Source organism: Rhinolophus ferrumequinum, chromosome 18, assembly GCF_004115265.2.
Source record: "Rhinolophus ferrumequinum isolate MPI-CBG mRhiFer1 chromosome 18, mRhiFer1_v1.p, whole genome shotgun sequence".
NCBI classification, from domain to species: domain Eukaryota; kingdom Metazoa; phylum Chordata; class Mammalia; order Chiroptera; family Rhinolophidae; genus Rhinolophus; species Rhinolophus ferrumequinum.
The window spans coordinates 61,989,902-62,015,910 of NC_046301.1; the positions used below are offsets into that span (position 1 = coordinate 61,989,902).

General features: G+C 58.7%; 1 protein-coding gene across 5 annotated transcripts in view; it reads right to left on the minus strand.

Annotated features, from left to right (window-relative positions):
* ARID3A (AT-rich interaction domain 3A) overlaps positions 1–21,789 on the minus strand; it is a 36,238-nt gene extending 14,449 nt beyond the window's left edge. The window contains exons 1-3 of one of the 5 annotated variants that reach the window (XM_033134777.1): positions 21,649–21,789; positions 17,586–18,222; positions 16,299–16,626 (exon numbers count right to left, since the gene is read on the minus strand). In XM_033134777.1, the coding sequence (XP_032990668.1) occupies positions 16,299–16,626; positions 17,586–17,965 (708 nt within the window). In that variant the 5' untranslated portion in view covers positions 17,966–18,222; positions 21,649–21,789. The other 4 variants (XM_033134779.1, XM_033134778.1, XM_033134776.1 and 1 more) reach the window with 4 other exon arrangements.
* Between the last annotated feature and the right edge of the window lie 4,220 nt (positions 21,790–26,009).

The window sequence follows — 26,009 nt, forward strand, 5'->3', positions numbered from 1 at the left end:
GGGAAACTGAGGCTCAGGGTGGAGACCAGCTGCCTGGTGACCTCTCAGCAGAGGTGGCTGACTCAGCAGGGAGGTGTTAACTCCCAGGCCAAATGGTGGGCAGACCCCCGTGGGGCTGGGGCATTGAAAGAGACCATAAAGGGGATGTACGGTGGAAGAGGCCGCTTTAATGGCCGTTGCCGTGGGCAGCCGACAACAAAGCCAGGCAGTAAAGGCTGCCCCCAGCTTTATGGGGCTCTGGCCCCAAGTTCCGCATCCCTGTGGTGTGTCCGGCCCTGGCTGGGGCTGCCTGCCAGGCTCCAGGGATGGGGAAGCGTGGGACGGTGTCAACACTCCCCATGGTGGTGTCCAGGCCCCCCTTGTGGGCCAGTGAGCCCAGCCGCCTCTCTTCAAAAGGCTCTTGAGTCACACAGCTGGGCCACGACACATCCCACGCCACGCCCCAGCCTCGGTCCCTCCTGGGTCCTCTAGCTGGGACCCTGCCTCTCTCAATGTGGACCAGGAGGTACTGAAATCAGCCACCTGCCATACCCAAGGCCACAAACCCGGGCTGAAGACAGGGCCAGCCCTCCGGAAACCCTCCCTGGGGCTGAGGGCTGAGATAAGGGCCCTAGTCTCCTACCCACACCTGATTTCCCTGGGGCCAGGCACAGGGAGCTCTGAGGACAGTCTCATTCTGGCACCTGCAGCTCCCAAGAGCATACAGACCCTGCCAACCCCTCTCCATCTCACCTCTCACTTGCCTGATGACCTGCAGCTTCTCAAACGTGCCAGGTGGCCCCCCTCCTGCCTATCCCAGCTGGCTTCCACCTCCACCCAGACGGCCATGCAGCAAGCCCCCCCCACCCCCCCAGTATCACAACCCTGACCCACGGGCAGCACTCTCTGCCATCACTCGGAACATGATTACTGGTAAGGGCTGTTTCCTTGTTCATCCCCCTACTCCCCCACCCTGGCCCTAGCATCACTCAAGCCACATGGAGTCACAGCCTGGTCTGGTCCCCTGTCCGTCTGCCCCAGCAAATTCTGTTTTGTCCACCGTGTCTAGAATCTGGCACCCAGCAGACCTCATTAAATTGACCTGGGTTCCTCAGTGCCGCGTGGGGACAGTTCATTTATCCTTCCCCAAGTCGTGAGCCCGGGTTATGCTGGGCAAGCTGTGTCCAGCTGTGTGGCCCTGCTGGGTTTACTTCTTGCCCTGTGACCCTGTGCCCATCCTGCCCTCCCCAAGTCTCAGTTTGTTCAGCTGTGAAATGGGAACAAAACCACGAGGACATAGACATTACAGCCTTGGTTGGAGGCACCCACGGGGTGCTCCCTAAGTGCACTGCGGGGTCACCAGGACACGCTCACCCGTTCCGCCTCTGCCGGCCATGGCTGCGGTGGGGCTCCTACCCGGTGATGGTGTTCAGCCACGAATTACCAAGGCTGGGCGGACCATGTGTCCATCTCCCCCTCCCTAGCACCACTTCACAGAAGGGGAAATTGAGGCTCAGAGCGGTTGGGGCCAAGTCCCCCACCAGCAGCCAGAGGGGCTTTTCATGGCAGTCTGAGAACGACCGTGCCTGCCCTGCAGTCTCCCATGGCTTCCAGGACCCCCACCACTCCCTGCCCTTACCTCCTTCTGCTGCAGCCCCTTGGGCATGGCTGAGAAAAACAAGCACCCTCTCTCTTGCCTCAGCTACTTTGCAGTGGCTGTTCCCTCTCCTGGAATGCAGTTCCCTAGATGTCTGCACAGTCCCTCCTTCCCACCCAAATGTCACTTTCCCAGGGACACCCCCCTCAGCCCCTTGTCAACCTATGACCTCTTTATCTGCTGTTTCTTTCTGAGCGCTTTGCACAAAGGGCTCATGCCACACGTGGATTTTTCAGCAGACATTCAATTACATTCGGCAGATGAATGAACCAAATGCCCCTCACTCCGGACACAGCCTGCAGATGTGCAGGGAGGGGGTGAAGGTGCTGGAAACCCGCTGAGGGAATGTCCCCCCCGGGATGGGCCACTGTCAGCAACTAAGGAGAAAGCTGATAAAGCCTGGAAGGTTCAGGGCTCAGGTAGGGGCAGAGGAGGGGCGGGAGAAAAAGTGGGATAACCACCCCGACCCCAAAGGCATGGTGGGCAAACAGGAAATTCTTGTTTGTCGCCAAACAGTGCCTGATGCTGGTTACACTGTTGACCAGGCCCAGATGACCCCTGAAGTTGAGGGGCTCCTTTGGAGCTAGGGAGCTCCTCCCTGGTGTGGGACCCCTCCCTAGCCCGCCAGCCTGGAAGATGGGAGGAAAGGCCACTAGCAAATCCACAAACTGACATGTTGGGGGGCACTGCCAGGGCCCAGCTCACAGGAGGCTGCATCCCCAGGCACCAGTGGGCACGGTGAAGAGCACATTGCCAGGAACCCTTGCCTGGGCAACGGAGCACCAGTTTCCAGCCGCCAAGGGGCAGGGGGTGGTGTCAGGCCTTGAGGGGCCCAGGCTGTAAAGAAACCGCCCACAGGCCCCCAGAGAACCTTTGCCCCCTTAATGGTGTCTGCTCAGGCCCCCTCCCGCCACCCAGGTGGCTCCAAAGTCCACGGGGCCCCACCTCTGGACGAGGCCACTGGGCCAGCAGGGAAACCCCGGAAGTGAGGCCGCTGTCCTCAGAAGGCAGAGAGGGTCCAAAACAGGAAAAACAGAAACTGCCTAGTACCCAGAGTTTGGGGACTGGCGAGCCCTGAGCTACTGAGAAGGCAAACATGGATATGGCATAGAGATGCTGAGGATAGGAAAAGCTTATTAAATAGGCATATTTTTGTACTGTCCAATACAGCTTATAGGAAACCAAAGAAGTGGGTCTTTTTTCCCCCGCCAAAAACAGGCTTAGGAATGCTCAGCTCGAGCAGGGACAGGCCTGACGGCAGGAGCCATGTGCCCAGTGGGACCTTCTCAGGGATTCCTGGGCCGCTGAGGGTCAGAGGGGAAGGACAGATACCACTGCAGGGCGGGAACCAGGGGACCTGCTGGAACCCTGGTCAGCTCAGAGGCGTCTGTGAGGGAGGAGGTCTTGTCAGTGAATGAGTGATGGAGCCTGCAAGCCTGTGTGGGTGCGGCCCAAGGGCTTCGGTCCTTAATCTCACCTACTTTCCCCGAATCTCTGAACAAAATATTTACGGAGATGAAATTCACATGACATAGAATTCACCATTCTAAAGTAAACAATTCAGTGCCATTTAGTACATTCACTATGTTGTGCAACCACCACCTCTATCTAATTCCAGAACATTCCATCACCCCCTCCCCTCCCCAGCCCCTGGCAACCACTGACCCACGTCCTGTCTGTGGACATGCCTGTTCTGGACGTTTCACATAAATGGAATCCCACACTGTGTGGCCTTGTGTGTCCGGCTTCTCTCATGAGCCCCTTGTGTTCAAGGTCCATCCACGTTGTGGCGAGTGTCAGCGCCTCCCTCCTGTTCACGGCTGAGTGACATTCCCATGTGTGGACGGACCACACTGTGTGTGTCCTTCACCTTTGATGGGCACTAAGGTTGTTTCTACCATTTGGCCGCTGCTACTCTTGTGCGTATATCACCTATTCTAGCAACTTTTGGGTTGGGGACAATAATTGAATCATTGTACCTCCTATAAGCAAAGTGAAACTAGTCTGAAACGAAGCAGAGAAGGCAGCTATCCCCCAGTTCCCATGAAACACCCAAGAGCAACCAGAAGAGTAGATGACACTTCCTCCTTGCAGCCTCCCAGGGACGGGTCTGAGGGGCTTTACATCAAAATGAGGCAGTGTCTCCCCTGCTCAAAAGCTGACTTTGGCTCCCTATTGCTCTCAGAAGAAAGCTCAAACTTCCAGCCTGCCAGGCCCCAGCCGGCCAGCCCTTGTCCGTTCCCATCGCTCACTCTGCTCTAGCCACAACAGCCTCCTCACTGCTCCACATACCCAGTCCTGCCCCAGGGCCTTTCCACTTGCTGGTCTTTCTACCCAGAGTCCCTGTCATCCAAAGTTAGCCTGTAGCTCTGACCCCCAAACTGGGGCAGTGCCTCCAGGAACATACTAGCATCTGTCAGGATCAAATGACTGTGATTATTTGGAGATGGTTTCTTCCCTACCTAGATGAGAGCCCCTCGAGGGCAGAATTGGGTTCTGTGGATGCCAGGCACAGACCCTGGTATACAGCAGGCACCCACTAATGAAGGAAGGGGTAGTGAGAGCACACTTGAGCTCTCGCACCCTCGGCCTTGCCTTCTGATATCCCCCTCCTGACAGCTCCCCGCCTGCCCACTGATAAAAGCCCTCCTCACACTATCGGGCACTGGTGAGGCCCCTTGCCGCCTGCCTGAGATGACTCAGCACTCACAGCCGTTGCTGGGGCCCCAGGTGGGCCAGGAGCAGCGTCCCTGGGGGCCTCCCAGACTCCTCCATTCACAGAAATGCTCTCAGTTGCTGGAGGGAGGAGGTGGGTGGGGAGGCACCCCAGTCTCCCCTCAGTCCTCCCAGCCCACTCTGGGCTTGGGGAAACTGAGCCAGGCAGAGGGCTCCCTGCTTGCCTGGTGACCAGGTCTCATGCCAACCACCTGCTAAGCGCTTGATCAGTCCTTTTCCACATGCACAGGGTGGAGGACACCTCCCAGAGATGGCAAAGCGGAGCCTTGAGGCCAGGTCTCGGCCCTTCCCCACATAGATCCTAGATCAGGGACAAAGAGACTGACAAACGGATGAATGAATGAAGTCAGAATGGGGCTCTGTGGGGTTGTGGGAGGAGGTCAGCGGGGGCAGAAGGACCCAGAACCTGGAACCCTCCCTGTCCACGCCTGAGGCCTCAGTTTACTCCTGATGAGAGTGTGGGGACAACGCCACACGGAAGCTGTTGCCGCAGCCCCCCTCCCAGCTCCGAAGGCAGCAAGACCCCGACCCTCAGAAGGCTGACCCCGGCAGGCATCCGGAGGTTTTGATTTGAAAGGTTTTTTATTTTTTCCTGTCCCGGAAACTCCCAGGACACACAGCACAGAGGTGGTGCAGACCGAGTGAGAGCTGCCAACCCACAGGGTTTTGACCAGGAAGTCCATTCTGCAGCCATTATTAAGCACCCTCTGTATGTCAGGTCTGTGCTGGATGCTGGGGACACAGTTCGCCCAAGAGAGACGCAGACGCCCCTCGGAGCCCAGGCCAGCGAGGTAGATGGGGAGGGAGTGGGAGGCCCACTGAAGCCAGGCGTCACCCCTGAAGGATGGGGAAGGGCAGGGTCACTCGCTGCCAGCACACAATAGGGGCTTAATCAACGTCTGTGCAACCTTAGGCCCTTCCTAGGAGTCACCCTCCTGTGCACCTGACTCTGGGGGCATCCCCACCAGCAGCCAGGCGGCCCTTTCGTTTCCCGTCAGTGCTCCAGGCGAGGCCTCCTCCACGCAGATGTGGCAGGGGCCCCGCCAGGCGCGCAGGAAATTGGGGAAGTGATTCTGGGCAGGGCAGAAACATCTGTCCGCTCGGACACCCCCATGCACCCCCCGATCGGCCATGTGTCCCCTCTCTGAAAAGACAGCACCCCCACCTGTGACACAGATATTAATAAAAAGCTACAGAAACGACTCAGAGAACTGTGTCTTTCTGGACTTCCAGATCACGATGTTTGGAGGCCTCTCATGTGACCAGGGCCATCTGTAAAGTGAGCAGGGGTATGTACCTGGCCATTCAGGTGGGGACAAGGAACTCATGGGAAAGGGGGTGTGGAGGGAGATCAGTCTGGCACCAGGAGGAGCCACCTTGGTTGCAGGTCAAGGCTGGTTGCCCACTAGCCCCATGTCACAGTGGGGAAACCGAGGCCCACAGGGGACACGAGCAGGCCCGGCATTGAGGACGCACTCAGGATAGGGCTCAGCAGAGATACTTCTAGGAAGTGATGCAGAGGAGGGAGGTGGTTGTCCCATGACATCATGCAAATGACATGCAAATCCAGGTGGCCTCACGTCCACCTGGGAGTCCCCACCCGCCCCCCACAGGCCTGGCTCTGAGCTGACCACTACCATGTTTCCCTGAAAATAAGACCGGGTCTTATATTAACTTTTGCTCCAAAAGATGCATTAGGGCTTATATTCAGGGGATGTCATCCTGAAAAATCATGCTAGGGCTTATTTTCTGGTTAGGTCTTATTTTCGGGGAAACACGGTGTCCACATGGGACCCTGTTTCACAGACAGGGAAGCAGAGGCTACGAGGAAAGCACAGAGCTCAGCTGAAAGCCAGACTGAGCGAGCCCCTTAGTGCTTCTGGAACGACTGCAGGTGCACCAGCCTCATCAGCCCCACCAGGCACTCGGGGGCATCAGGAAAATGCTTCAGAGTAAGAAAGCCCCACACTCAGCATCTCCTTCTTCTCCCCAGTGATTACTAACCATTCACGCTGCCCTGGGGGCGCTTCCCGCGGGGGTCCCAGGCCCCACAAGCGCAGCACGCTAGTCTCCTCATCCTGTCTGGCCACTGGCTCATGGTTGCCTCACGTCCAAGACCTGCACCCAGGGCCTGGCACCCAGGAATTGAAAACCCTGTCCCGAGTTTCCCTGCAGATGAGCCTGGAATGTGCTGGCAGGGACTTTCCCAGTGTTTGGAGCTTTTGGAAAGCTCTACCTGGCCAGGGAGTGAGGTCCCCATCACTCCCAGCCCAGGTTCTCTGAACGGAAACATGGCCAGTGCCAGCAGCCTCACGGAGCAGGATGCCAGAGGACAGATGACCACCCCTGCCCTGCCTGAGCTGAGCAGGTCCCCCCATCACTGGGGAGTGACAGATGGAGCAGAAAGGAAGGGGGATGCTTCCTACCTTCCACCCGGTCCGATCTCAAGAGGAAGGGGTCCCAGTGGGCTTGGCCCAGAGGCCCACCAGAGCCTCTGCCAGACCCCAGGCCGAAGGCAGAACAATAGGAACCAACCCTTGGCGGCAGCCAGCAGCCTCAGGGTGCTACCCAATCCCATCTCCTGACTGCAGGGTGGAGGAGTGGGGGGGGCAGAGCGGCCTCAGGAATTCTTGCAGGGAACACGGAGGGGAGACAAGACATCAACTGGGAAGCCCCGGCAGGCACACAGCTGGTGCCCATCAAGCCCTGCCCCTCCGCCAGGACACCTGGTAAATGGTAATGAACATTGATAACGAATTGCCAAGAGCCAGCGATCTGCACCCCAGCTTGGCCAGGCTCTACCCTGCATGGTGATGGCAAAGAAATGAATAACCCAGACGTAACTTCAGGCCCCACTTCCCTTCCAAGAATCGGGCACCCATCAGTGAGCACATGTACTGGCTACAGGGGACAGGGAGGGGGGCAGGCAGGCCCAAGGCAGGGCAGGGAGCCATCGGGGACAGGGCCGCCGCTAGAGTGGGCAGAGGGTGGCACTATGCCCATGCGTGCCCATCCACGGGGCACTCACCACCCGTCATCCCTGGAGAAGTGGCAGCTGAGGAGGAATGATAAGGTGTGCAGGTGGGGACGGGGCAGGGGAATGGGGAAGGTAGAGATTCAGAGACGGAAAGTGACAGAGATGGGAGAGAGAGTAAAACCAGGAGGTTCCAGGAACACACAGATGCACCCAGGTTCTAGTCCCCTGCCTGTCCCCTGGCCTTCCAGCTGCCATCAGAAGACCCTGCCCAGCCTGCGTCCCAGGGAAGAATTCATGGAGCTGGTCACAGAAGGGGGTTAAATGAAGAACAGAAGGAAGGGGTGGCTGGCCCCTGCCTGGTCAGAAGCGGGGAGGCCCCTCAGTGTTGGGGGTCAGGGGCCTGGCAGGGTGCCCCTCCTGGGTGGGAGACCTCACAAGCTCAGAAGATCCACGTCACAGTAATGGGCTCAGGCCCCTACGTGAGGTGGGGGTTTGGGGGCACAGCCTAACAGGGCAGAGGCTGGGGTGGCCATGGGGACCCTCAGAGATCCCTCATGGGGCAGAAAGAGAATGTGAGTGCACCGGGACCCACAGCCACTCCCGGTCACTGCAGCCTGGACAGAGATGCCAGACAACCTCCCATGACACTAACAAGTCTCACACACCCTCAGACAATCCCGCCTGGACAGAAACCTCCAGACCCTCAGCCCCACCCAGACACAGCCACACGGCCCCCCACCCAAACCTCCACGTGGCCAGGGACACATGTTGGCCGGTACACAGACCCTCCCACCCAACTGGATGACACCTCCCCACAGACCCACCTGATGTGCCCACCCTAATGTGGTCTCCCAGTGCACACATGGACACGCCCATCCACCCAGACACAGACAAACACAAACACACCCTTGCTCACTGGCTTGCAGATAATGGCCCCAGACAGCCCGCCCTTGGCCTCTGCACCCGCCCAGCCCACTGGGCCCCACACCCCCACCACCACACTGTCAAAAGGACAGCAGCGACTTCCATCTGCTTTCTCCCCAGATGCATCCCTGATGCCTAGAATGGGGGCTGGTACACAGCAGGCGCTCCGTACATGCTTGTGGAAGGACCCGGCTCAGACACATGTGCACACGGGTACACAGCCTGGCCTTCTGCCTGAACTTGGTCCCACAAACTCATGGGCAGGACAGTCAGGGTCCCCTTGCCCCAAACCAATCCCCAAAGCAGAGTCGGTGACCAGCGGGGATCAGGGTTACCTACGTTGTGTGCCTGGTGGGCCCTGGGCTCCCTGAAAGTGCCCAGCATGGCCAAGCCCCAAGTCAGGTACCCTAACCCTCTTCAGATTTTGAACTATTTCCTGGGGCGGCCGAAACAAAGCACCAAACACAGATTCATTCTCATGGTTCGGTTCTGGAGCCAGAAGTCCGAGATCATGGTGTTACAGGGCCTCCCTCCCTCGCGAGGCCCCAGGGGAGGGTCCTTCCTGCGTCTCCCAGCTTCTGGGGGCTCCTGTGTCCCTGGGCTTGTGGCCGCATCACCCTGACCTCTGCCTTAGTCTTCACATGGCCATCCCCCTGCGTGTCTTTGTGTGTGTCTCCTCTTCTTATAAGGACACCTGTCATTGGATTTGGGGCCCACTCTACTCCAGTGTGACCTCATCTTAACTAATGACATCTGCAAAGACCTTATTTCAACATAAGGTCCCCTTCTGAGGTTCCAGGTGGGCATGACTTTTGGAAAGCCATCGTTTACCCTCCTGACAGGTTTCTTCCTGGAATGTGGGTTTCCATCTATCGCTTTTCCATCGTCTGGGAGGACAGGAGTATGTCCCCGAGGCCACGGGGCCTCCAGGGGTGGTGGGCAGTGCTGACTCTGAGCCCTGCCTACTGCCCAGCCCTTGGCCCCATGAGACCCCCAGCAGCCCTGACTGCAGGGCAAGGCCTCGTCCAGAGCTGAAGCCGTCAATAGGCAGATTGGTTACCGTTTAACCCCATGACCTCCAATTGTCCTCTGGCCGCATGCAGCCAGGCGGGCAGAGAAGGGGCGGTCCACGCCCCGCCCCTGCGCGTGCTCGCCCACCAGCCGGCACCCCCAGCTGCTCCCCTGACCAGGCTTGGAATGCAAGCTGGCATGGCGATGGCGTCCATGATGGGGGTGCTGGGCAATCCCAAGGGGCCAGGCAGACGCCCCTTCATGTCACTGCAGGTGGTGCTGGCTCTGGGGACCAGACAATGTACGGGGCTGAAGGGTGTTTGTGTCAGGCAGGAAGACTGAGACACAGTGTGGACCCAGCCCTGCCTGGCAGCCCCTCTGGATCAGAAAGGTCGCAACCCTGCCCAACACCACATGGCACGTGAGGCATAAAAGGAATCGAGCGGTACAGTGGGAGCCCCCCGGGCCTCCGGAACACTGGCCACACCTCAGAGCTCCCTGGCTATGTCAGCACAGGCCATGGCAGCTGGCCTGCCCGGGGGGCCAATGCCAACCAGTAACCAGGGGATGTGACATTCTGGCTAATGGTTAATGGACCCCACTGTGACCTCACGCTTCATGGGGCATGGGATGCCCAGCGGGGCAGGCAGGTGGTGTGCACACAAGGCTCACACAGGAGCTGGCTGTGCGTCCGTGCTCACACACACGGCCACGTGCAAACAGAACAGCCACAGGAGACTGTCACCCCAACACACTACACATGGAGTACATAAGGTGCCAGGTCGGCACGCTCTGGGACAGACAGGACAGCCACCCCAGGACACACTCAGCAACACATCCACGCAAGTTAGGGACAGATCCCATGCTGTGCGCATGCAGACACACACACGCCAGACACGGAGATGTGAGCAGGTGCCAGAGATAACAGATACACATAAAACATACCGCAGATGGGGCCCCAGAATGTACACACACACACACACACACACACACACACACACACATGCAACAGCCATGTACCAGCACACACATGGGTTATACACACACAATCTCAAATGCTTCCCAGGGCCCCAGCTCTGGCAAACGCAGATTCCAACACTTGCAGCTGCCCCCAGCCCACGGGGACCATGCATCCACCACCACATCCCACACCCCTGTGCACACTCACACACACCCACACTAGTGGGCCTCCACGTGGCTCACCCACACCCATCCCCCTACCAGGCACCCAGCAAGGACACACTCTGCCCGTCGGGCACCGCTCCCTGCAGCGGCCGCGTATGTTATTAGAAAGCGTGGGGCGTGGCTGGGCGCTTGGCAGCGGCCACCAGGATGAGGAGCTGGCGGTGGGCATCGGGCCAGGCCACGGCGGCGGTGACCCCACAGCCGTGACCCAGTGGCCGGGTGACGGCGCAGGAGCCAGATAAGGTTCTTCCGGCTGAGTCAGTGTGGTTCCCAGGGCTGGCACGGGCAGAGGCATGGTGCCAGGGGCTGGCGGGCAAACACCCTCCCCACACCCGCCATGGCTCAGCTGGCTCCGTGCCAGCAGCCACAGCAGCTTTGATGAGGCAGGCGTTGCCCCAGGCAGGGCGGGCTGGGCTCCCCAGGGGCTTCCCAACACCCCTCCCCGCCCCCTTGCACATGGCCCAGGGATCCCGGTGCCTCAGGAAGATGCCTGGTGCCAGAGCTGGCCCCCAGGACCCGTGGGGCCTGGCCCCTGGCCCACTCTGTCTCAAGCATACCAGATGAACACAGTTGGGCTCAGAACCCAGTGTCTGACCTGGCCTTTGCCCAGGCTGTGCCTTCTGCCTGGAATACCCTCCTCCACTGGGAAAATTCTAACTCATCTTCCTCCCCTGGCCCACTGGCTGGACCAGGGGGACCTAGTGCTGGATTCCTCCCTCCTGCCTGGACCACAGACCCCAGAGGGGTCTTCCCAGCATTGATCTCCCTCCCCAGGTCCAAACCCTGCTAAGACCCCCCTTTGAGTCTACCTTTGGTTTGCTTTAATGTTCTGCCCACCCCTTCGCTTCCCATTTTATGCTCCAGCCACACTATTCTAAGAAGCAGATCCTACCCTTCTCTGTCCATCTGGCAAACTCTTACATATCTTGCAAAGCCCCAACTCCAATGCCCCTTCCTTTGGGCAGCCCTCCCCTCAATTCTCTTCCTCTAGCCCAGCCCTGAACCCCTCAGAGCTGGGAATGCCTGTGTCCTACTCTGACATTGCCCAGCCTGGGAAGCTCCCAGGCAGGATCAAGAAAACGTCTGCCATCTGCTACCTGAGTCCCGGCAATTCCAGCTCCCACCCCACAATGCACCAACAACTCTCATGAGCCCGGAGATGTTCACTGCAGTACTGTTTACAAGAGGGTAACAGAAGCAGACCAACACGTTGGTGTCAGCCCCACAGGGGCACTCTGCAGGGAACTGAAATGAAGAGGGTGACTCGGGACATTTGGATATGACAAGACAGTTGCTGAGCGACAAGGATGTGAAAAAACACACACACAAAAAGCAGCGTCCAGTTCAGCAATGGGTGGAACCGTCCAGACCCCTGAAAAGTCACATTTCTGGGCATAAGTAGGTAGAGACAGGTTTGGAAAAGCTGTGGTTGATGCCGGCCAGGTAGGGGCAGGAGATGGCAGCCTCGAGCCTCATGGAACCGTCCCATGTTCTTTCCACACGACAATATTGTCTAGTGTTACTTCTGGAACCAAAAATGGACTTTAAAACGTATATAAGTGTATTTTTCTCAACTGAAAAAGTCTAAATGAGCTAAAAGGACCAAAAAAAAAAACCAAATGTGATCCCAGCCCCTTGCTGATGACACCACCAAGGCCCTCGGCTTCACCTCCCAGTTCCTGAACCTGTGGAGCAGGACTCCCCCCAGAATAAAGTGGGCCCCAGGAGGCCCACAGAGGGGATGGGGGGCCAGGCAGGGTCCACGGTGAGGGCACAGTGGCACTCTGGGGCTACTGGTGGCTGTTTCTGCCCGGGTGCCCACTATGTCCAGGCACTGGGTCCTGACGCCTCCATTTCAAATGAAGAAAACAGTCTCAATGAGGCCACCAGTCTACCCCAAAACCCTGCAGCCAGCGGCTCCCTGCACCTCACCCATCTGTCTGTCCACCCACTCTCCCAGGACTGGGGTTGTGGCCAGTGCACCCTGAGGTCCAGTCCCAGCTCTGATACCTCCCCCGTGACAAATGTCTTGACAGCTCCATGCCTCAGTTTCCCCATCTGCACAATGGGGCAATGGCAGTTCCTCCCCCATGGGATCAAGAGGGTACGCAAGACACGTGTGAGACACTCGATCTGCTGTCTGTGTGTAGCTAAGAGACAAATGTACGAGCAGTGTTACCTCCATATCTCTGATCTCTCTTCACGGTATATAGTGAGCAGATGCTACCTTGGAAAACGGAAAAATATCCCAATATTTAATGCGAATCGAAACCACAGTGAGATGCTAAGGATACAGCTGGAACCAGAGTCATCGTCACCAGTATCGGTGAAGACAGAGAAACAAGCCTCATGCATGGCGGGTGGGACACAAAATAGAGCATTCTGCAGCTCCTCCAATGTCAGAGTAACCATCGGACCCAGCAACTCCACTCCAAGGTGCACAGCCGAGAACACTGAACATACACATACACAAAAAAAACCTGTACACTAATGTCCACAGGAGGACGATTCACAACAGCCAAAGGTGGGACCAGCCCAAGTGCCCATCTGCAGTGACAGACATAAACAATGTGGCCCATCCACAAGTGACGGAAAAACACAATGTGTTCTGTCCACATACTGGAATGTCACCCGGCCGTGAAAGAGAGGGAGGCGCTGACACTCGCCACAACGTGGATGGCCCCTGAACACACAGTGCTCATGAGAGAAGCCGGACACACAAGGCCACACAGTGTGTGATTCCACTTATGGGAAACGTCCAGAACAGGCGCGTCCACAGACAGGACGTGGGTTAGTGATGGTCAGGAGCTGGGGAGGGGGGTGGGGATGACTGCTCATGGGGACAGGGCTTCTTTTTGGGATGACGGAAGGTTCTGAAACTAAATAGAGATGCTGGTTACAAAACACTGTAAATGTGCTAGAAACCAGTGAGTTATATGCTTTAAATGGATGAATTATGTGCTATGTCAATTTTATATCAATAAAGCTGTTAAAAAATCCCACCATTTATTTGAGTTGTTGAGACTAAGGATTCGAATCCTTAAGTGGCTGAAGACCTGTGCTTAAGAGTAAACTGGCTTACAATCCCACAGTGGCACCTTCTATAGCCCAGGCATGGCCATGTTGGTGACAGGAAGCCACCAGGATGTCACCAGGATGCCACATCCGATGCCAGGATACTGAGATCCTAATTGCTGCCCGTAACACACCCCAATCCCCACCTACGGCTCCATCAGGGAGTGCTGGCCTCCATCAGCGCATGTCAGGGGTCCCCCAGTGCGAGGTTCCAGGTTTTCCAGGAAAGATTCCGTGGCCACGAGCCCACTGCTCCCAGGCCCTCCCCAGCCTGGCTGCCCCCCAGACCTGCAGCCGACAGCAGAATTTCACGGCTGTCGAGGCTTTCTGGGCGGAAGTCAGCCCCAGGCCCTGCCAAGACTGGGAGGAAAAGGCACAGATGATGCCAAGTGGGCGGCTGGCCGGCTGGCCTGCCACGTGCCAGGAAGGGGGTGGGGCTGCACCAGAAGTCAACACGGCCCCTGACACCTGCCCTGCTGGCTGAGACCAGGCCACTGTTGACACTGGCTGCACAGGTGCCTGACCAGCTGGACCCGCCACAAACAGGCAGGATAAGCACCTGGCACCTCACAGCAGGCACCCCCGCCATCCCACGACTGTCCTCAGCCCCTCACCTTTAATCCATCCCAGTGGTGACTGGCCCCATGTATAAGCCAAGCTGGGTCCCGCCTCAGGACCTTTGCATGGGCTGTTTCCTCCCTGTGTGTGCCCGGCTCCTTCTCCTACAAGGCTCGACCCAAACGTCACATCCCGAGAGGCTTCCCCGCTTCCCCAGTAAAGACGCTGATCACATCCCCCCAACCGCCTTGTGTTATTAACCATCTACTTGTTTACTGAGCTTCACCCACCACAGGGATAAACCATGAACGTGTATGACACTGGGGTTCCCTCACTCTCTGGCCTCAATTTACCCCCGTGACCCGACCCTGGGTGTCCCGAGACTTCACCATCTTGTCCTGGAGAAGTGGCACAATGCCTCCCGAGGCACTTTGTTCCTGACACGCTGAGGGGGCTTTGGGGTCAGGACTTGTGACCCCTTGTCCCTGCCCAGCCTGGCCACCAACTACCCCACACTTCTGTTAGTGTTGGGGCGGGGGTGGAGCACGGGTCCTGTAGTCCTCTGACACCAGAAGAACTGCACATCCTCGTCTCTCCCTTCCTCTGAGCCCGGCCATGCCCCTGTGAGATAGGGGTGTCTGTCTGCCTCTGGCTCCCAGCCTGGGGCTCCCCGTGGGCTGGGTTCAGGGAAGATGGCAAATACCCAGTAAATAAATGAACATGACTTGCCCACAAGGTGCCTATCTGTGTTACATTGAGCCCAGAGGACGCTGGGCTCAGTGCCTACAAGCCCTGCCCCCAACACTGTGCCTCAGTTTCCTACCTGCAAAATGGGGTGGACGGCCGCCCAGCAAGTATTTCCTTCCAAGAGGGAGAGAAACTGAGGCAGCGAGCAGGATGGGACCATCAATCCCGTCCACAGGCTCAGGCTGGCGTCCACATATAAGGGGCAGCCTGGGCCACATGTGGGTTGGGGCTGGCCTCACCCTCAGGAGGTGACGTATGCCGGCTGTCATTCTACCAGAAGGAACCACCATCCACGTGCCATGACTGGGCAGGAGGTGTGGCCGCACCCAGCCCCAGATGCCTGGGCAGCTCCTGGAAGGGCAGGTGGGTGAGCGGGGGAGAGGGGAGATTAGCTCTCCCTCCCATCCTTGAAGGTAGCTGTGCCTGATAACCTGGGGCACTGTCCCTCCTGCCTTCACACCTCTTCCCTGTCATTCCCACCACAGCCCTTGGCTTGTCCCCATGTGTCCAATTCCCAGTTCTTTACTTCATCTGCGAGTTTTCTGATGGCCTGAGCTCAAGTCCCAGCACCCAGTCCCAAGTGAGGCTGAGAGGGGAGCCCCTTGCACTGGGTCCCCAGAGATCAGCACCTGGCCAGTACATTACTTAGGAGGCCTCACAGTCCATTCTGGAGCCAGCATCTGCAAATGCACTGCCCCGAGACCGCTCCTGTGCGCTAGTGTGTCCACAGTCCCCTGAAACCCGGCAAGGACAGACACTGGGCTGGGGAGGCCAGGTCCCCTCCAGCCACTCCTGGAGGTCGGGGCAGGGCCCAGCTGGCCGTGGGTGGAATGTGAGCCCCACTGGCCACCCTGCCGCCATCTGGTTTCCATCTGCCCAGCCCAGCTCAGCCCAACTTCAAAGGATGCCCTGCCTGGCCACTTCCTCTGCTCTGACCGCCTGCCCTGCGGGAAGGCACCAGGACGGTCTGCTTCCTCCCCGCCCCTCCGAGCCCCAGGGAGCTGCTGGCCAGCACACCAACTCAGCCATCTCCTGCTCAGCCAGCTGCCTGGGCCTGAGGAGAATGGACTCAGCGCCAACGTCACGGACGACAAGGTCTCCAAGCCCACGTCTCCAGGCTGCACCCACAACCACCATGCTGAGCCAGTCCAGCCATACGGGCTTTGCCTGGGCCATCCCCTCCACTTGGAACCCCTCTCTTCGCTCTGTTCCTCTGCTAGTCCTAGTGCAGACACCAGGAGCCCCCGGACTTTTCCCTCCAGGGTCACGTCCCCCACATCTGTGTATTTAACGGCCAGCCCATCCCATCTCACCCACAGGACCCCAGTGCCCAGCTCGCATTTGTGCACACGGGAGGCAAACACCAGCCACTGGGGTTGGCTGGAAGGACTCCAGTAGGAACTGGGTGCGCCTCTGCCTCCACGGACCCCGTTACCACGCACAACCCACCTGCTTGAACTGCTCCTCGTATGTCCAATCCCCATGGTCAGGAGGCTGCAGCTGGGGTGCCACGTGGGCGGCCCCCCCGGGGTGGGCCGGGCCAGCCCCTGATCGCTCCTGGCCGCCCAGTACCCGGGGTCCGCCATCACTGCCACGGAAGGCCTGGGGTGGCTGGGCCTTGCGGGGAAACAGGGCTGTAGCGCCCAGGCCAGCAGAGCCCGGCGGCCCAAGCCCCTCCTCGTCCTCGTAGTCCTCTTCCTCATCCTCCTCGTCCTCCTCCTCGTCCCCCAGATCTTCCTCCAGCTCCTCCTCCTCCTCCTCTTCCCATTTTGGCTTCCTGGGGCGGGCAGAGGGCAGAGGTCAGAGGAGAAGCCGCCAGCTCACCCCCACCCTGGGGCAAGGCCAGCTCCTCGGCCCAGCCCGGGTCTCCCTCTCTCAGCAGGTTGCTAAGGGGCCTGCAAGAAGGACCTGCTTAGGGTGTGGGCCATACAGCTGGTTCTCAGGGAGCCCAAAGCAACTGGCGCTGCCCCTTCAGCATAGCCCCAGCCACCCTCCACCTTGCCCCATGCTAACGGCTCTCCACTCCCCCCCCCGGGTCTTCCCCTCCGTGCTCTGCTGTACAGGCTGCCTTGCTGGGCCTTGAAAGTACCAAGCTAGTTTCTGCCTCAGGGCCCGTACTCGGGCTGTTCCCTTCATCAGGAATGCTGTTCCACGCTCCCTCTGGCCTGTCCTAGGGACGGTCACCTCTGCAGGGAGATCTGCGCCCACCATTCTAGAAAGCTGACCTCCAGCCACAGCCCTGGCATCCCTGCTTCATTTTCTTAGCAGCCCGGATCACAACCTACAATCACCCCACTTCTTTTCTTGTTAAACATCTTCCCAGGACCCCACTGGGGTCTTGCCAGCACCCAGATTGGGGCCCACATCGGACCTCCACAGGATGAAGACCCTGGTGAGCCAACCAATGTCAACTCTGCGCAGGTCCACCCAAGCCACCAACTTTATCTGCCCAACTCTGCATCGGCTGTAGATTCACTGGATAATGGGGCCACTGGCCACACGTGGCTAGTTCCGCTCAAGTTAAGATGAAACAAAACTACAGACACGGGCCTCAGACACAATGGGCACATTTCACGTGCTCCACAACTACGTATGAGACTGGTGGCACCCACATTGGACAGTGCTGATGGAGAACACATCCACTGACATCCAGAAAATTCTACAGTCCCTGGAGAGTTTTGTGTCTCCAGGGCCTAGATGCCTGCTCAGTGCACGGAGCACGCAGACCTCACTCACAGGTCATCATCAGAGGCCATGTCCTCGAAGTGCCTGTCACCTTCCACATGTCCTGGCACCTCCCTGCCTCGGCCCGGTGAGCCCGGTGCCCCATCCTGGGTTGTGTCCTCGTCCTCTGAGCCGCGGGGCCCATTCTCGGAGCCACTGGGACTGGGTGCAGGTCCAAGGCCGGCGGCAGCAGCCCGCATGGCGGCCAGTGCAGCCATCTGTGCCCTCTGCATTCGGGCGTTCTCAGGGTCTCTGTCCTCGTCTGGGGCAGCCCTGGTGCGGGCTGGGGGACCAGCAGGGGGCTCAGCAGGCAGCGGCTGCCGGGCCTCCAGCTCCTGGCGTGCCCGCTGCTGCCGTTGCAGGAGCGTTTCCATCACTGCCTGCAGCTTCATGGCCCTGCGGGCCGGGCCGCCCCGGGCACCAGGGGTGGGTGGCGGGGGCGGCCCCTTCGGGGAGGGGGCCCGGCCGCACTGCAGTGTGGGGGCCGCGGGGGAGCCGGGGCAGTGCAGGGTGGCAGGGGGCGGGGGCCGCTGGGCTCAGGCTGAGGGCTGGCGGGGCATGCCAACGGAGGGTAGGCGGTGCCTCCTTCTCACGCTGGGCACCAGGGGACAGCGGCTGGCGTCCAGCTCATTCACGTGTTTGCAGAAACCTGGGGGCCGCAAGAGAGACAGTCAGACCACACTGGGTTCCTTGGCCCCATTTTCCCCACTGAGGTTGGACCACAAAGGCCTCTGGGAAAATCCCTCCCACTCACATCAGGGTGCAGACCTGGAGGCCTCCCTGGAGGCAGAGGACCACGCACTCCCCATCTACCCCCAGTCTGTCCGCTCTCCAGTGGGCTGGGAAGTGGGGTCACCCTGCACTGAATTCCCACAGGAACTCTAAGCGGCCCCTAACCGTCTGGACCACACAGAAACACCCAGTCGTCGACCACACCTTCCAGGGAACAGCATGAATTATTGCTTCATAAACACAGCAGGGAAACAGGACATTCCTGGCCTCTGACTGGCTACAGCTGGCTGCCAGGCACCGGAGTCCAGGTAGGTTCTAAATTCTGGTTCTAGCTTCTAAGTGCTGGTGCCGTTTGGCCCAGAGAGCTCCAGGCACCCTCCTGTCACTCAGGTTAGCAGAGACAATGACTGGCCCAGACTGAGCGCTTGCTGTATGTGGACGTTGAGTTAATCCTTCCCCACTCACACTGTCAGCCCTAAGCCCCCACCTCTCAGCCTCAGTTTCCTTCTCTGCAAAACAGTGCCCTAACTGTGCCCACCTCACTGTGCTCAGGCAGACATGAAGTGAGTTTACGATGGTGAAGACTGGCACAAAGCTGGCACCACATCCCACCCACGTCAGGGGCGGAAGCACCCATTTTATGGATGAGAGAAACTGAGGCTCGGAGATGTCTTGCTAACTTGGGTCTAGGTGAGATCAGAGCCTCCCACACTGCCCCCATGTGCTCTCGGTGGGGGAATTCCCCTGCTGTTTGGGACCCCAAGAGGGGCCAACATGCTCTGCCCTCAGCCTGGGGTCCCTTCCAACCACCACCAACCCTAATTGCCAGGGCCTCCGGTGGGCCATGGGCAGGGATGTCCAGGAACCTGGCACAGCCAGGCTTCACCAGGACAGGAGGACGTGGGTCCCACCCCAGCCCCCAGCCCCAGCCCACACCACACCCCCACCCGCCCAGGCTGCCAATAAAACAGATGGGCAGAATCCAACAGGCCCAGTGGTGACATCCCAGATGGTACATCATGGGGACAGTGTGGGTGGCGAGTGTCCAGGAGGCTGCCCCTAACCCAGCAAATGAACCCCCAAAGGCTCTTACGCCACTCCTGGAGCAAACCAGCCACACCCAGGAGGGGCCAATGGGCAGAGGCTCCTGGTAGCTAGCTGATACTAGGTCTCCACGCTGGCCACCCTCCTTAACCCCTCCGGTGACCTGCTAAGGAGGAGCCTGAACCCACCCAAGAGGAGCTGTGTAGCGTAAATCACGGTAATCTCCCTAGTCTTGGGAGGGGCCCTAGGGAGCCACAGTGAGCCCAGTGGCCTTCACCTTCTCCCCACCAAACCAGATGCCCTTTACCCGGACCCCCTGGGACTTCCAGAAGCATGGGTAAAAGGGCAATGGGGAGGCAACGAGTAGCCCCTGTAAAAAGTGGGAAGAGGTACACCCCCAAAGGACCTGGGTTTCCAGCAAGGGCAGGGGTCCCTGAGCACAAAGACCCTCTCAGAGGCCACAGTGCTGGCCAATGACCTGCACAGCAAAGCAACACCAAGCCCTCCTTCTGCCCCCACACTGGCGGTCACCCCCACCAGTCCCAAGAAGTGCTGAGGGGACATTTCTCACCCAGTGTATCATCTGGTCCACTACCCCTCCCCCATCTTTGACAACTTCAAGACAAGCCCCCCCCACACGGAAACGCTCCAGGCAACCCCCGCCTCTTTGGGGGGCAGAAGGAAGAGGCCAGAGGAAGCCACTCCCCCCACACACTGCCCCCCCCCTGCTGGGTTTAATGACCCTTCCGGGTTGCCCTGTGGGGGAGGGGAGCAGGGCAGGCCTCCACGCTGGGGCTGGGGGCGGGGGCAGGTGGGAACCCCCAGGGCCCCCCTGGGCCGGGGCTGGGCTCCCCCCACAGCAGCCATTAACCCTAAGCTGGCGACGCCCACCCCCTCTAGACCCCTCCCCCCAAGAGCCCTTTGTCCTCAGCCCCTACCCCTACTTTATGACAGCCCCGGGGGAGAAGTATTCCCAGGCAGGGTCCTGGCGGGGATGGGGGGTGCTGGGTGGTCGTTAGGACCTAGCTGGGGGGAGCGAAGAGGGAACGGGCTACGCCCTCCCCCCCCTGCAAGCCTCGAGGAGAGAGAGGTCACCCGCTCTGGCCCGGGCCTTGCAAAACACGGTTATTTAAAGAGTTGTGCAAGGCTGGGGCCCGCGGGTGGCGAAAGGGGCCCCTCACTCCACGGAGGGGAGAGGAGGGGGAGGATGGGGCAGCAGGCTGGGGAGGGGGCTAGGGGAGTCGGGAGGGGGCGGCCGGGAGGAAGTGAGAAAAGAAAAACTGAAAAAGAAGATATAAAACGAAGAAACCCCAGTCCGGGCTTCAAAGGCTTCTTGGAAAGCGGCCGATTTGCATGGGTTGGGGGGGCAACCCCTCGGCCCGGGAGACTAAAAACGGAAGATTATTGACAAACGCTTCGCCCGGGGTCGAACACCGAACGTTGAAATTGACAAACGCGAGTTCCCCGCGCTTACAGCGCCCGCTTTGTGTCTGGGGGGCACTGAACCGGGAGAGGGGGCATTTCCCGGGAGTCCCCGCCAGAGAGTTGGGGGCCCGGGCCAAACCCACTCCCGGGCGCGGTGACCGCGGTGTCCCCTCAGGGGCCCCTTTCTGTCCAGGACCCGACACTTTATAAATAAACCGTCCAGGCAGGGAAGGCTCATCAGGGAACTGCCCTTCCCCACCCGGCGCTCCCACTCTCCTCGCGGTTACCGAATAAAACACCCGACCCGATTCCGGGGAGAAAAAAATGAACTAAGAGCCAAGAGCGACCCCCGACCGTCCCGCGCGACCCTATGTAATATGGAAGGTGAGGTCTTCGAGGGGGCGCAGAGAAAACCATCCCAACTCCGACCCACCAGAGTCGTCTTCCCAGCGCTGGACCCCCACCTACGTCCCTGCCCAACTTTGGGGACCCCCTCACCCCGGACCGGAACCAGCGATTTAAAAGGCCAGCCGCCCTCCTCCCCGAGCCTCACCGCGCGGGGCCCGCTCGGGGGGCGCAAGGCCCGCTCCAGGGGAGCATGCCCCGCGCCTGGCGTCCGGCCCTGGCCTGGCAGCGCCTGGCCTCCGGCCCCCGCCGCGAGCTGCGCACTGCTGGCTCCCGGCCGCCGCCGGGTTTGTGCCGCGCGCCGACTCACCCAGCCGCCGGCCCAATCCGCGTCTACACCCCCACCCAACCGGATTGGTAAAAGTCTCCCCGCGCGCGGCCTCCACCGCCCCTCCCCTCCCCCCCACCGGCGCGCTCACCGCCCCGCAGACAAATCACCGGGTGACAAATCGCTCTCAGATGCAAATACCTCGCCGGTGATTCAGCACCGCGGCCCGGGACGCGGGGAGGGGTCTCGCGAGGCCCCCTCCCCCTTCCCGGACTCCCCTTGTCCCCCAGCCCTCGGTCCCACAAAGGACAACCTGCCCAGGGTGTTGAGGGGGGAGATTGAACGGAAATTTTCAGGTCGCGGCCCCTTTAAATGATAATAAATAATAAAAGGGAAGGGGGAACAGTGACGCGAGAGGCCCCGCCCCTGCCTAGGGATGGTGGGCAAAGTGCGTGCCGCGGCCCCGAGCGCACAGCGCGGGGAGGACGCGGGCGGGGCTGGGAGTGCCGGATGGGGAGGGGAGGAGGTTGGGCCTCCTCCCAGGTTGCTGGGAAGACCCGAGCCGAGTCGAGGACCCCCTCCCCACTTTACTGGGCACGTAGCATGAATCTCCAAAGCTCAGAGTTTCACTCCTATCCCTTAGACTCAGCGTCCCGGCGCCAGTTACTGGGCCCCCGCGGAGCCCAGCCCTGGTTTTCACATCTGTAAAATGGGGATTACAGACTGGGGAAGAAATGAGCTATTGTGATGAGAACCGGGAGTGGGCCAGGGCCTGAGGGAGGAGCCAAGGCCTGGCGAGGGGGCCCCGCACAGTGGGGAGGGGTCTCGGAGAGGGAACGGCTACCTGGCGCCGGGCACCGCTAGGGCAAAGGCGTGCTGGGTCTCCGGGGGAGTTCGTCGCGGAATCGAGACTACCCCTATCTCCGACTGTCACCACTTCTTGGGAACCTGACAATCCACCGATTAGAGGGGGACACGAGTCTCTCTTCTTAGTAATAATTTCATAATTTACATATTCTGAGCGCTCGGGTGCCCAGCCACGTGCCTGCCGCAAGGTTCAACCCTACTATTTCTACGGAGTGGAGACTCTAAATGTCCCCATTTGGAAAAGCCAGAAACTGAGGCTCAGAGTAGAGTCGGGGGAGGGGAGTATGTGGGGAGGGGTGGGCTTAGCTCGGAGGTCTGAGCCCCTGAGGCAACCCCTGTGGGCTAATCGCAGGGGCACAGGCTCCAGCCCAGATGAAAGCCAACTGGGAGTCTGGGGTGGGGGCAGGGGCCACCCAGAGGCCCCACTACTCTAGGTTCCCACCGGGTAGGACTGGGGTCCCCGATCTTGAGTGTTGGGGGAGTTCGTGTGCAGCCCTTCCTCCTCCCCAAAAGCACACAGCATGGCCATCTTCTCCGGGTCCTCCCCTCAAATTGCAGGACCGCTGCCCCCACCCCACGGCTGGAGTCCTACCCTACCCTTACAGGAACCCAGCCTCTAGCCCCAGGGCCACCTGTAGCCTAACAGCAGCAGGTGGTGGGAGACCTCCACCTTTAGGCTATTAAACACCCAGCCCCAGCTGCTGCCCCACCCCACCCCGGAGGGAGGCGTCCAGACTTCTGCCCAGGGAGGGGAGGGTTTAGAGACCCAGGAGAGCTGGGGTGAGAGAAGCCTCCCATAAAGGGCCAGGCCCCAGCTGCAGTCTCCAATAGGCAGGGAAGCCCCCTCCCCACCAAAGGGCCAAACAGATCAGAATGTACCCCTTGCCCCACCCCAGGCAGGTGCGTGGGCCTCCCTGTGCCTCAGATTCCCCTCTCTGTAGAATGGGTCAATATTAATGCATTCCTTACAGCAGCTTCTAGCACTACATTTATTTCCCTGTTGTAAGAGAAGGGGAAAGGGTGGGGGAACTCAACCTGCTCTCCATTCAGGGAGGGCGGCATCCTCTTAAAACTTCACCCAGACCCCAAACTTCCCACCTTCCCACGTTATTCCTGCTCAAATATATTCCCACTTCCGGGCCTTTGCACTGGCCATTCCCCCTGCGTGGAGAGCCCTTTCCCCGTGGCCCAGTGACCAGTGCCTTCTCCTGATTCAACTGGAACCTCAGGTCCTTGGAGGGTCCTTCCCTGACCCCCCCAGTGTCAGGTGTGGCCTGTCACATCACACTTTTATCTTCATCCAGGTGCTTCTATTTCAAAACAACTGTATTTATTGAACCTACTTAGCCCTGAGGCTACCGCTGGTAGGTAGCAGGTGCTCAACAAACATTGGTTGAATTAATGAATTCATGTGTTCCTGCCCTTCCTCCCTCAAGTCCACAGGATTTTTGGTGCCTGTCTACACAGAGGTGAAGGGAACACTGAACTATTCACCATCTCCATCTCAGGGAGGTGAGCGGCCAGCAGGAAACCCCTACCCCTGACCTATTGTCAATCACACCTTGCCTTGTCTTGGTGTGAGTCAGGGCCCACGAACATGTAATTTTTATTTTAAAATAACAAGAAAAAACGATTATGGTAATCATGAATATATAATAATAAATCCCGTCTAAATTATATCAGTCTTTATACCAACATAGCTGTAAAATATAATTTTAAATATTTTTTTCATAGAAGGGGCCCATGAGACAAAAGTGCCTAAGAGCCTGGAATAGAATAGTGCGGCTCTGCTTGACCCATTTTGCAGAGAGCAAACTTTCAGTGAGGGGCCCAGGTTGGGGTACACATGAGCGATCCCCCCCAGGCACTGGAGACTGCTTGATAGGATCGATCCAAGGAGGCAAGAAATTTCCGCAAGGTGCGCGCGCCACCTTCCGGGAATCTGTGGGGATGCAGCCTGGAGGAGGGACCAGCGCCGTCGCGCCGTGCCTCCCGCCAGAGGCCGCTAAGTGGCGCCGTCTCACCTGAAAACGAGTTTCCCCTGTCAGACAGGGAAACTGAGGCCCGTGGCGTGTTTCCTCCTCTGTAGCGCTTTCTGAATGCTCCACGGTGGAGTTGCTAGATAAATACAAGTCTCGCAATTAAACTTGAATAATTCAGATGAAAAAATGAATAATGTTATGTATATCCCAAATGTTGCATGGAATATACTTGTACTAAAAAATCTGTCATTTTTATCTGAAATGAAACTAGCCCCTCTCCCTACGCACCCAAACCCCCGGGCCTTAACCCCATAACGTGCCCCTGGGGCCCATCTCCATTCCCTTCCAGATGGGCTGTATTTGCATATGCCTGGTCTTGGCAGCCCAAAAGATTAGAATACTCACAGTAATAATAAATTAAAAAGAATCTCCACATACCTTGGAGCATGTCCGTCCCTGCTCAGAAGTCTCCCGTGGCTCCCCTCACCCTCGGAATGACCCAACTCTCTCTACTGTCCCCTCACCTCTCTGTTCTCACCTTCTCATTCTCCCTTCCTCAAGGATGGGGATTCCCGGTCTTGAGTGTTGGTGGGGTCGTGTGCAGCCCCTTCCCTTTCCTTAAAGCACACAGCATTGCCATTTTCTAGGAGTTCTTCCCCTACATTGCCCCCCCCCCCCGCAAATCCCAGGGGACTGGTGGGGAGAGCTGTCCCCACCCCAGGGGTGGAGTCCTGCCCTATCCTTGCGGGAACCCAGCTTCTAGCCCCAGGGCCACCTATAGCCTAACGGCAGCAGGTGGTGGGAGACCTCCACCTTTAGGCTATTAAACACCCAACCCCAGCTGCTGTCCCTCCAACCCCAGAGGGAGGCGTCCAGACAGACCGGACCCGGAGGGTTTAGAGACCCAGGAGAGCTGGGCTGAGAAGCCTCCCATAAAGGGCCAGGCCCCAGCGCAGTCTCCAATGTGCAGAGAAGCTCCCTCCCAACCAAAGGGCCAAACAGGTCAGAATGCACCCCCTGCCCCACCCCAGGCAGGTGCATGGGCCTCCCTGTGCCTCAGTTTCCCTCTCTATGGAACGAGTACATATTAATTCATTCCTTGCACAGTAATTTTGAGAACTGTATCTCCCTTTGTTATAATGGTAAGGGGCAGAGTAGGGGGGTCCCTCTTCATCCCTCTCTAGCCACACCTGCCTCCTAGTGATTTCTCGAATCTACCAGACATATCCTGCCTCAGGGCCTTTGCGCTGGCTGTAACCTCCATCTGGTGTGCTCAGTTTACAATTCCTGGACTCACCTCCTCCAGGAAACCTTTCTGGACTCGCCCCCACCAAGGTCAAGTTTCCAGTTACTCACAATGGGCACACATTTTTCCTTTTCACGTCTGTCACATTTCATCTCTCTAGGTGTTTGCGACTTACTGGCCCCATACGGGTGGGAGTAGGGGATGCCAGATCACTGCTATGGCCCCAGCCCCCAGCACAGAATCTGGCATATAAAAGGGGCTCTGAAAACAGTGTCCAGCTGAATGAATGTGAAGATAAATGAAGGGCACACCCTGCGTCTGCAGTTTTGAAATGATTTCCCTTCCTGAATGTCCTTTTCAACCCTTCATCTTTTTTTTCTCTTTTTGTTTCCAGATGATTGTAGATTCTAATACAGAGAGAGAGAGAACTCCCTCACCAGGCTTCCCCCCATAAGTAACAGTTTGCA